The 12814-nt window shown below is 37.0% G+C and overlaps 1 protein-coding gene across 1 annotated transcript in view; it reads right to left on the bottom strand.

Moving 5' to 3' along the window:
• Window positions 1–12814, bottom strand: part of LOC121370874 — a 172713-nt gene that overhangs the window by 79551 nt on the left and 80348 nt on the right. Inside the window, exon 22 of the mRNA XM_041496388.1 lies at window positions 864–1053. Within this exon, the coding sequence (XP_041352322.1) occupies window positions 864–1053 (190 nt within the window). The remainder of the gene's footprint in view (window positions 1–863; window positions 1054–12814) is intronic.

The raw sequence follows: 12814 nt of genomic DNA, 5'->3' as shown, positions 1-12814 counted from the left end.
ATCAGTTGAATTTTGATGGATTTCGGCAAAGCTTCACTTTCAATACCATGTGACGGTTTCGCAGGAAAACACTGATTTTACGTCAATCGTAGGCTCCGCATAGTTGTCATCGCTATTAACACTTGTCAGCAGAAGTATATGTTTACTATGATTATAATTAAGTTGGAGGAGACAATTATTGTAACTAATTTTAATGCTAACTATACAAAAACGTTACACATCGAAAAACATTATGTTGTCTAACCTAATGGCGTCCAAGCAAATTTGGGCCCGCGGTTTTTGAACCGCGAAACATGATTGGTCCAGCGCGGTTGTCAATCACGCCGTACGGAGGGGTCAATTTGACACTGAATCCAAAATGACGTCATTAGAGTTTCACGTCATTTCCATTCAAAAATACACCACGCCACATATTCTTACGTCATTTGAATATCTAGTAATGGCGGACTGGAATTAAAGTTGCATGTACAGTTTACAAAAACACGTTGTATTAAGCTTGAGCTTATATGAAAAGAGATTATTACCCTCGTGTATTTCGGTATTGTCAGTATCATATATTAGGAATAAAAATAATGTATTATGCTCGCATAATACAATTTTTATTCCTAATATATGACAATGACGATACCGAAAAACACTCTGGTATTAACCTCTATGTATAATCAACTGTACTGATAACATGTAGAAAAATGTACAGTGCACATATACACTATATCGATAAAATTACCCTGTATAAAATCATGTGGAAAAGTGTACATGCAGTGTATATGCACTGCATTGATAAAATTACATGTGGAAAAGTGTACATGGAAAGCAGGTCTATTAACACTTTAAAACAACAAACTGTCTATCTGTGAACGTACCCATATAACACGTTTGGTACAAACACTACAGCCAGTGCATCGCTGCTCATAAGCGCCGTGTCTATGTGTGCAACCAACAACAGTAGGACTTTTATGATGAACTTGAGTAGATCGTAATTCATCTGAGGCAGATCGTCAACCATTTTCTTCAGCTCTTCCACCAAACGGGCATTGTTCTCAGTGTTACTTGCTGACAAGCAAACAAATGCACAGGTAAATAGGAGAACATTTCTCCCTTATTTTCCATTGCTATGAAATACTTATGACAAAAAAAACTGGGTCAGAGGTTAGTTAGCCTATCGTTATAGCCAAATATAACAACTTACTGAGCCTGAAGGCGAAAGAAAAAACAAACAAAACATTTCCGAGTTATAGATTTTTGTTTACATATAACGGTGCAGACCGGTATGGTCTGCACCGTTATTCCGATTACGTCACAACTGACTGCGCGTGCGTTATCATCAGCCTTGAGTCACCATAGAATAGAGTAAAAAAGACTAGGGTGTTAGAACGCACTGTTATCAAAGTTTCCCTAGTTAATAAACAACCCTAAATAGGGAGATCATGCAGATAGGAAACCCAAAACATTATATATGTACAACATCAATTGTAAACAAAAAGCTCTACTCACATCGCCTGATGGTGATCAAGGAGCTTACTCGATTTTAGCACCATACCATGACTACCATGGCCAAGAGAAACGACATGAATTAGTTCAAGAGAGCGGAAATCCGCTTAACTACTATCCTTGGGGGACAAGGTCGTATGTCCCGGCCGTCCCCTAGGTTTAGGCCAATACTTACAAGCTACCACAACTGGCAATCTGCAAAGACGATCTGAACTGCATGACATGCCTCGGAGATAAAATCTCGAGAAGGTAGTCTCGGAGGGCCAAAAGGATGCTTTTAATATGTTTTCAATAGAGTAGCTAATATTCATATGGAAATGGATTTCACTATTAATCTGGACAAAGTGGAAGCTGCTAGCACTTTACCTTCCCGAGAGAAGGAAATAAAAATTCCTCGTTGAATAGTCCTAAGACTACACGACTTCTTGAGGTACCATAATAACGCCCTCACTGGGCACAGTTGTCCATTGACACCTGTACGTACTATAGGTGTGCTTAACAATTGAACCCTGATCAGTCGAAAGCTTTCCCCATCTCTCTGGATCTTGACCACACTACTGTGATGGGAAGAGGAGAACCGTGTCCTTTTCCCATCTAATGATTTTGAAATCTAAAGCATGACGTTCACTTCTACGCTTGGCTGTGGCCAAAGCATGAAGGAAAGCAGTTTTATACGACCAGTTGGTCAAGGTGCATTTTTGAGCCGGTTCAAAAGGAGCACCTTTGAGGGCCTCCAGAGCAATAAACATCCCATTCAGGGATGCTTGGAACGGAGTTAGAACCATGTAACTTTAAGGAAGATACTAGTTCTCTCATTGGACAAGTCTGGGCCGCTGCTCTGTTTAATAGTCGTGCATATTGCAGATCTATAAGACTTTATCGTCCTCTGTGATAATTTAATCTCCTTTGCGAGGTAGAGAAGAAAATCGGCCAACTGACCGATTAGTGGATTACTGGAATCCACTTGCTTGCATTTCACCCAATCCACCCGCTTACACCAGTGCGATTTATATATCTTTCCAGTTGAAAATCTCCATTTTGTAGACAATCCGGTGGCAGTCCTTTCAGAAACGCCTCTCTCTGTGAGAAATTGTTTGATAATCTCCATGCGTGAAGTTTGAAGACTTCTGGTTTCCGATGGGCTACTTTCGATCCTGGTTGGGTTAACAGTTCTTTTTTCAGGGGCAACCTGACTGGTATTTCCACTATCAGTGAAAGAAATAGTGGAAACCAAGATTCGGCTGCCATGCTGCAGCCAGGAGTGTTAGCACCACCTGTTCCACTTGTACCTTCTTGAGAATCCTCGCCAATAACGCTGTTGGGGGAAAAGCATAGCCCTCCAGACCGGTCCAGTGTAACGTGAGAGCGTCGCAGCTCCACACAAAAGGATCTAGCATCGGAGAAACAAATAGGGGGCAGTCTCACATTGAGGCGAGTAGCGAACAAATCTACATGAGATTTTCTCCATCCAGAGGCGGATGGGGGTGGGGGGTGGGGGGTGTGCAGTTATAATTTTATATATTAATTTTAATTTTTTTACGACCCCCCTCCAAACGTACCCCAAAGTTCCCTTGGCATTCCACCACATGTCACTGTGGCCCCTCCTAAATGGATTTTCTGGATCCGCCACTGCCATCTATGAAAAATCATGTTCACTGTTCCCTGATTGACCGTCCATTCTGTTTGGACTATCCTCAATCTGACTAAAATTAGCTTTACTGGTCTGTAAATAATAATGTAAATATCGACCAATCACACTGCACCTTTTATAACGTTATTTGGGAGCACACAAATTCTAAAAATATCGGACGACTATGTATGCGGCCACCGTACCGCGAACCATACCAATACGTACGGGCCAGGTTAGACGACTGCTCAATTGCAGTATATATATATATATATATATATATATAACTCCAGGTGTTTAATTTATTTACAGGAACGAATCTCCTAAGTGGATACTTTTCTGAATCTTTTTCCCGTCCCAACCAGTGTCCTATGGCTGGTATATCAAAAACCTATCAAAGAGCACATATAAAAGCTCCCTTGCTGCTACTAGAGAATTTCCTGTCTTGGACAGAGAGGCCGGCCAAGGCCGACACCTGTGCCCACGACAGGCGTGCGCTACAACAGCTTGCTCTGAACGTGCACGTAAAACCCTTTGACCTGACCTGACCTGACCTGACCTACTAGAGAAATTATCTCGAGCTATTGATTTATTATGTAGAGCGCTCAACATTTTAAAGGGACATTCCTGAATTTGCTGCATTGTAAGATGTTTCGGGCGGGACGTAGCCCAGTGGTAAAGTGTTCGCTTGATGCACGGTCGGTCTGGGATCGATCCCCGTCGGTGCACCACGACTGGTATATCAAAGGCTGTGGTATGTGCTGTCCTGTCTATAGGATGGTGCATATAAAAGATCCCTTTATGCTAATCGGAAAGAGTAGCCCATGAAGTGGCGACAGCGGGTTTCCTCTCTCAATTTCCTCTTAACCATATGTCTGACGCCATATAATCGTAATTAAAATGTGTTGAGTGTGTCGTTAAATAAAACATATCTTTCTTTCTTTCTTTGTAAGATGTTTCCGACTAACAAAATATTTCTACGATTAAACTTTCATATTAAATAAATTTTCTTGTTTAGAATATCAGTGTATGTGTTTCTGGTCGTCTTAATATTTGTAAGAAGCCCAAACTAGATTTTGTCTTCAAATAATTTCGTACGTACAAAATAATGTTTTTGTTTTTTGTTTTTTAGAAAATAAAATGAAATTTAACCTAGTAGAAATATTACAACGATCAGAAACACGTTTAATATACAGCCACTAATATATTTGATATGTAATTACAATCGTTACAAAGTCTCTGTTAGTCGATAACATCTTACAAATTGCAGCAAACTAAGGAAAGGGACATCATCAACTGTCATCATCTTTTGCAAATTCTGTTTGTGGCTGGGTGCAGACGGGGTTTAGCTCAGTCGGTTGAGTGTTCACCTGAGGTGCTTGCATCGCAGGATCGAAGCACCTTAGTCGATCGATTCAAATGATTGGGGTTTTTGTCTCGTTCCAAACTGTGCACCACAACTGGTCAAAGGCCGTGGTATTTGTTTTTCTGTCTGTGAGTTTGTGCATATAAATGATCCCATGTTACTAATGGAAAAATGTAGCTTATGATCTAGAGCTCTGAACTTATCATCTCAAGCTATCAATGCATTATGCCAAGCGCTCAACATGTTAACTCTTGTCAACATGTATGTCGTTTTCTTTTGAAACTCTTTTTGGCTGTACAGTATAGTAATAAGTCAAGCACTCGTTAATAAGTTGAGCAGCTGGGATAATTAATAATGCGCTCAAAATAAGTCGAGAGCTCAAGGTAATGAGTGTGCATTCAGCATGCGCAGAAAATAAGATCAATCGATGTTTACTTGTGGCTTAAAAGTACTTTGAAGATATGTAGATATGAAAATGCACGTTTCCGTGCGCAGATCACCTTACTGGAAAGTGGGCCTTATGCAGAGATCTAGACTTATACTGATGTTGAGGGCTGAACCTATTTTCTTAAGCTCGTAAATTATATTGTCGAATGCTATACTCATCTCTTGTCAATGCGTACGTACGTTCAATGGCATATAGTCATGATAAAAGGTCGAGGGCTTGACATAAGTTGAAATCTTGAGATAATATGCCGACATTTCAAAATAATAAGTTAAGCATTCAACAAAACAAGTCCAAATTTCGAGATATAAGTCGATGTTCAGTATCTTTAAAAGTAAGAACAAAATGTGTATGTCCTAAATATACCACCAAAATATTTATTTTATGGGTGTTTCGTTTAAATTGTATGAAAAGAAAGTTTGAGGCCTTAGTATATTTTAAATTACTGGTGTTTAACATAATGGTAGTTATTTTAACACTATTACCGAACGTTGATTCATTTCTGTGGCAACGGGATTACATAATAGTCATAACCATTTTGCATTAAGATTATATACGCAGTCCTCGACTGTTACGCCGTGGTTCATATCACCCCGTACGAGCGTGTACGCCTGAAAATATTGGAACACGGGTCAGTGAACGCTCATCAAGGCTAAAGGTAAGTTGTTTATTTTGTTCAGTGTAGGTTTTTGTCTATATCTAAACTATTATAAACGTTTTCGAAAAAATAATTTATACTGTAAATATTAACCCATTTATTGAGACGTATGCCAAATTATAAGCCAAATGTTTAAGTATTAACGATTGTATTTAGCTTTTCACGAATGTTGGTTGGCGATGGAATTTTTAGATTTATTGCTTTGAGCTATTAATCTTAATTAAAACATTTTTTAAAATGAAACTGTCTCTAATAAATGTACTGCATGGTTTGCCATCTATCAAAGTACTATTGTGTGAAATTTCAGATATATATGATAAGTATTAACAACGATAAAGCCTTTCAAAGAGAGCCACCCTATCACGGTTGGTGAACGCTTGACACACCGCCTAGTGTACGCTTAGAATTCAATTCAATATTGTTTGGTGTACGCTTGTAATCAGAATGATAACACATTTTAAAATCTTCTGCATCAATTTATCGCGACCGTTTTGACAAATAATGTTCCATTTTGACATATTTGGTGAATATTGCTTCAAACTTGCCACATAAATGGACATTAATTGTAACCGTGAACAGTAGTTACTGTTTTGCTGATATTTGGTGGTTAATGTATTTATTGTTCGTGTTTCACATGCTTGTAATAAGGAATTAACTTGTTTGCCAATAAAGGACCAACGATTTTATACATTTTTCAGATGGATGTTCTTGACGAAATATGCATACAAAATGGAGATGCTCCATTGTGTTGCTCATGGGTGCATGCCACTGCTTGTATGGAAGGGAAGTGTTGATTTGATGAAATTGATTTTGTCACTTTTCCTTTTTAGTCGCTGTGGGGTACTAGACGCATAAAAGGATTTTTAGTTCTGTCCAAACTATGTCCCACGTCATCTGTGAAAAAAGAACTTTAAACACAGTTGAGCTTTCCTCTGTGTAGCAAACAAACAAAAGTTCATTACATTGCAATGCTACCATTTCACTAAGCAGTTGTGTAGAATAGTACACAGGGATGCTATATAGCAGCTGTGTTGTGTACTTTTTAGCTGGGTATGGACACTTAAACTCAAAGGCCAGCAAAGGAGCTGCATGTACATTAGTTCGTCCTGATCCATCTGGACTAACAACACAAAAAATTGTCATCGTCGTGTTCTATGACGTAACTGCCTTCTTCAACATAACAGATGTTACTATGATATATTGGAAGAATTTTCCCCACTAGTGTTGCTATGGCATCAATTTCACGTTTTGTTCCATAATCCATTCGGTTTTGAGCTTCCATTGTTGGTACTGTTTTGGTTTTTTGGTTGAAAACATAATCAAAATGACAGATTTGTGCTTTTAAACCATCTAGACCTAATGCTTTATAAACAGTGCTACCGGTGACCTTCGAAGATTTTCTCAGCTTGTGCCATTCTTCATTTCTTTGTTTCAAAATATGCTGATGGATGCCATTTTGTGGATCCTTTGTTATGTGCAATTTTTCGTCATTACTATGTAAGCATACAAAATTCTCTTGAGAATTAAGATGAGCCATATCGCCAATGCAGTACAGATGTGACACATTTTGGAAATCAGCGCAAATTTTACCTAGCCGGTCAATTGTGTTTAAACAGCTGATTATGTTTTCGTTCACTTGAAAAAGAGATGTTTGTATACTGCTGATCACAAAGAGATATTTTGACTTTCTCCAGTCGGGTTGACCAAGTGTTTTAAATTTGGTAAGACCAAGTTTTTTGGTGATAACTATTTCTCTCAAATCTTTTATTCTCTGACTAATGACACAAATTAAGTTTTGAATGTCAGTCACAAAAGACGAATAGAGTAATGACAAATGAGGTTTTAATTCAGTTTCGCTGATTTGCAAGGCTTTTTCAATCAAGACATCTACCATTTCAATCTCTATTCTTGTCCTCTCTCTCATTTCATGTAGTGTTGGAGACTGCTCACAACCAAACAGATTAACATCACATTTGGATAAAGTTACAATTGAGAGAAACATGAAATGGTGAAATACCCTCTTAAAATAGACTAAAACTCGACTCCATAACTGTTATTTCTCAGACGCACGTGCGTTTTTAAAAAATATGAGAAATGCATTTTGCGATATTAAAAACACCAGGATGACCAAAACACTTCGAATGTACGGAAATGGATAATCTAAACCATAAAATCTAAGTAAAGCATGATTTTAGTTATCAAAAGCGGCTATAATAGTCAAAAATAAGCTTTAGTGTTTAAAAACTAGGGTATATCCCTTTAAGCAATAGGCGAACTTGGTCTATTTCAATATTTAAAAACCGGGGACAAAAGTGCAGTAATAAACTCTGAATTGTGTACTAGAATAAATATATTTATATCTATACTATCACTTTTTTTCCGTCTTAAAACGAAAGTTCTGCATTAAAATTTTACATTAAAATTAGTTTCCGGCATACTTCGTAATTCACCCGAATCATTTCGTATACCCTCGGCATAATTGCAAATATTTTAAAAAAATGTTCAAATCACTGGCATGATTCTGTAATTAAGGTTTCAATTGGTCAAATGAAAGATCAACTGGACGTGAGCTCCAACGGGCTGCTGTTGGATTCATAGGTAATAGTTATTAACCAGTGGAGCTAATTTTAATCAGATTGGACTATCGTGTCTCGACGGCTTATGTGCAAGGCTACCAAATGACCCTCTTCTTCTCGGACCTTCTGCAGTATCTTTATTCCCGAGAATGAGACCCTCCCCCCTTATTTGTATAGGTAAGCCGCCTCAGTCGAGTTGTCTGTGCGAAGAAGAGTACCCTAATTGCATAAGTGGTCCTTGAAGGCATGTAGTACCCAGAATACTGCTTCCATTTCCAGAAAATTTATGTATCGGCCAGTTAATTCTGGCTCCACTTCCTGGCTGCTAAGGGCGACAAAGAATTTTACAACGGTAGTCCGCTGGGCGACCATCAATTTTAGGGTCTGGCGAGTATATGGTACTTGATAAAAAAGAAACACACTGATACTGAATCGAATGGGACAAAACACACTACAGATCTGGCAGCAGAAAATATAGAACATGTTCTATATGCTGACAGCGTCAAAATAATGAATAAAAATAACATTCACATAAAAATATTAATTTATAAACATTAATTTATTAAGTTTTAAACCCATACAATCTCAAATAACATTATATTGGGGATAAAAGTTCAGTGTAAATTAAAATAAAAATTATTTACAAATTACCATCAAACAGGATAGGGTAATTCTTTTGTTTCTGATACAGGTTTTAACGCAATTGATGGAACTAAGGTAATCTGAATGACAAAACCGTAATACATGATCAGGGCCGTATCTCTGCACAAAGTCTATAAGAGAAGAGCCACTTCCGAGGAAATAATTTATTGGGGATTTCACCCTTCTTGTATCGCCACAAAGAGAACTGCCATTTCCAGAATATAGTCCGTCCCATCCTTTAATAAAAATGTTTGTTTTTTTGGTAAATAATTTCTGTTTGGTTTGACATAATAAAAAAGTAAAAGTGTTTTGGAAATTAAAATTTTTAAAAATGACAACTTTTGTGTGTAATTTAAAACATAATCGATTTAAAAATAATTCCATTTTATAATTACTGTGTTGTAATAGGCGTCTGCACTGGTTAAAATGCTATCATGTAAAAAACAAATAAATACAGAATGTTATTACCGGAACAACCTTTTAACAATTACGTCAACAACAGAATCCCCGAGGATTCCATCGTTTCTATTTTTCATCCCAATATCACCTGCACTGTGAATGACAGTGACAAACTGACAGACAACAATCACAATATTTGTCTCACTGCGACCCAACAACACAAAATTTATTTTGCAATCCCAAGCGCGTTATGATCTGGATGGAATTTGGTCTTATATGAAACCAATAACAAAATCCAAATTCAGCCAATTTATGCCGACAATTAGCATGAACGCGCATTGTAACATGACCTACAGCGCACAGAGTTTGCGAGCCACCACAATACAGGCTTTAAACGAATCCGGTTTTGAACTGAGACACATAATGTATATGACAGGCCACAAAAACGAAGCTTGTAATAAAAGTTATAGCAGAGAATGCACAACAAATCAAATGAGAGACGTGGGCGCAGCTCTGTCACATTTGACAAAAAATCCAAATCGACAACTTACACGCGCGAAAACACATACGCCTTCGTGCACAATTACGCGACCTGTCCTTTCCAAAAATAATATCACACATTCACAAACGTCCTCTGAAACCCACACATAGACAGTAACACTGAAACCACTTTATCCCTTTCAAGTCCCAGGCACGTGCTGTATGCTGTAACCTCACCGTGGTGCAAGGGTGTAACATTCTCTTTGAGAATGGCTAATACAGCACAAATAAATTTTGAGTAAAAGTCAGTATCTATCTGTGATATTTGTGTTTTGCACGGTTCTTTACACTGTGTTTTTGTTTAAATCTTGAATATTTATATTGATGTTGATCATCACATTGTTTGCATTACCATAGTTTGACACCCAATAGCCGATGTATTTTTCGTGCTGGGGTGTTGTTAAACATTCATTCATTCATTTATTCATTCCCTTTCAAGTCAGTCTTCACATTCACTTTTCACAAATTAAACTTTTGACAACTGCAATTTTAATATAGTACTTGTTAAATCTTCTAAATAATTTGACGCTCTCCCTTATGTTAATTAGTTTAAAATTCATACTCTAACCACTTTACAACAAATCTTACATTTAAGTATATAGATCGTTAAATTATTTTCTTTCTTTTTTTTCTTCTTTTTTTAAAATCGTTAAAGGGACATTCCTTAGTTTGCTGCAATTTTTAAGATGTTATCGACTAACGGAGACTTTTTGACGACTGTAATTACATATCAAATATATGTTTCTGCATAAAATATTAGTGGCTGTATATTAAAAGTGTTTCTGATCGTTCTAACATTTTTTACTAGGTTAAATTTCATTTTATTTCCTAAAACCGATTTTTTCGTACATACGAAATTATTTGAAGACAAAATCCAGTTTGGGCTTCTTACAAATATTAGGACGACCAGAAACACATTGAATGTACAGACACTGATACTGTAAACAAGAAAATATATTTAATATGTAAGTTTAATCGTACAAATACTTTATTAGTCGAAAACATCTTACAATGCAGTAAACTCGGGAATGTCCCTTTAAATTCTTAATTAATTATCGTTTGATATTTGTTAGAAAAAAACCTGTTTGCGTTACCAGTTGACGTTCAGTTATTTTTAAGTTTATAACTTTTTATTCACATTTATTCACACACTTATGTATGAACGCCTTCGCGCTAACACGCTACGCAATTCATACAGTGTGTAAAACAGTTTTGGTGTGTATCATCGCATGAAAAGTAAAAGTAAAGTTTGTTTTATTTAACGACGCCACTACAGCACATTGATTTTTTATCTTATCACCGGCTATTGGACGTCAAACATATGGTCATTCTGACACTGTTTTTAGAGGAAACCCGCTGTCGCCACAATGGCTACTCTTTTTACGACAGGCAGCAAGGGATCTTTTATTTGCGCTTCCCACAGGCAGGATAGCACAAACCATGGCCTTTGTTGAACCAGTTATGGATCACTGGTCGGTGCAAGTGGTTTACACCTACCCATTGAGCCTTGCGGAGCACTCACTCAGGGTTTGGAGTCGGTATCTGGATTAAAAATCCCATGCCTCGACTGGGATCCGAACCCAGTACCTACCAGCCTGTAGACCGATGGCCTGCCACGACGCCACCGAAGCCGGTATCATCGCATGAACGTCAAAATATAACGTTCAATTCTTAAATAAATAAAACTGTAATACATACCATGGTAAAAAAAAGAAAAGAAAAAAAAAGAAGACGTTTACAGCGTTATAGCGGCCATTTTGGTTTATGGAATGGTATAGTCTTGCTTTATTGAGATAACTCTATTTTGTCTGTAGTGAATTTAATCAGAGTTATCTGGTATCAAGACTACACCAGTCTATAAACGCTATGTCATCTGCCATTGAAACTCATGTTAAATTGCCCAACTTCAAATGAAGATTGCCAATAGAACGGGTTCTCGTTACCACTAACAACATACACCATTGCGAACGTACATCATATAAGCATTTATTTTCACTCCAAAATTTACTCCGGCTGTCTCTTACGCTATACAATCATGTCCCAAAAGGTCAATGCACAATATTACAAAATAGCATGGGCAAAATACAGACAGAAGGCTTACCATTTAACAGACTTATTGTTTTAATTCTTCACCATTTCCTAGATGTGAATATGTGAACCATAACTTGTGTCACAATTAGGAAATATAGTGCTCCATGATCAATGAACTCTCACCTGGAAGTGATCTGTGTAGTGAGACCTAGGCGTTGTTTTCTTACTATGGTATGCATTTATTTCTAAACCGATTTTTTTTTATTGCACATAAAAACTGTAATTTTTTGTTATTTCCAAAACACGTTTTTTCTTATGTCAAACCAAACAGAAATTATTTACAAAAAACATTTTTTATAAAATGATGTTTGAACGGACGTGCTTTAGTCTCTTTGTACTGCATTACTTTTTACTTCAGAGACAATGCAAGTCAAGCAGCATACCATGGCTGCTCTAGCATTTTGTCTTCACCAGTGTAATTAAAAATGAGATTTAATATGTATAATGTAATGGTACTTTGTACACAAACATTTTGATTTATACTGGATTTCTTTTTCTATTTTTTGTTTTGAGTCTGTATGGGTTTAAAACTTAATAAACACGTTTTATAAGAATTTTAACTTTATAAAGTTAATTTAAATGTCAATTCATTGGTTTGCTTTTGATGCAAACGGACTATATAGAGGATACTCCCCTCATGCCTTGTGATATCATAATTTTTCAGCAAAAGTTGATAAAAATATGAAATCCGTGCTGATAAATTATGATATCACAAGACAAGAGGGAAGTATCCTTTTTATCATCAATTATCATTCTTTTCATTTGCGACAATTGTAAACAGTGTCAGTAATGTGGGTTGAATGTCACTATATTTGGCAGCGGTAGACTCGTTAACTATTAGAATGACAATGTCGTGACGTCACTAATGGCAGGTTTAGCGCTGAAACATACAGAGTGACGTAACGAAAAGAAGCGATATCTCCTAGGAAAATATTGCAGGAGATAATGTCACAAATTATAGTGCCGGCGATATCTCTTA

This window comes from Gigantopelta aegis, chromosome 4 (assembly GCF_016097555.1).
Source record: "Gigantopelta aegis isolate Gae_Host chromosome 4, Gae_host_genome, whole genome shotgun sequence".
NCBI classification, from domain to species: Eukaryota; Metazoa; Mollusca; class Gastropoda; order Neomphalida; family Peltospiridae; genus Gigantopelta; species Gigantopelta aegis.
Note: the sequence above shows the minus strand (reverse complement) of the source record. Positions and strands in the feature narration are given on the sequence as shown.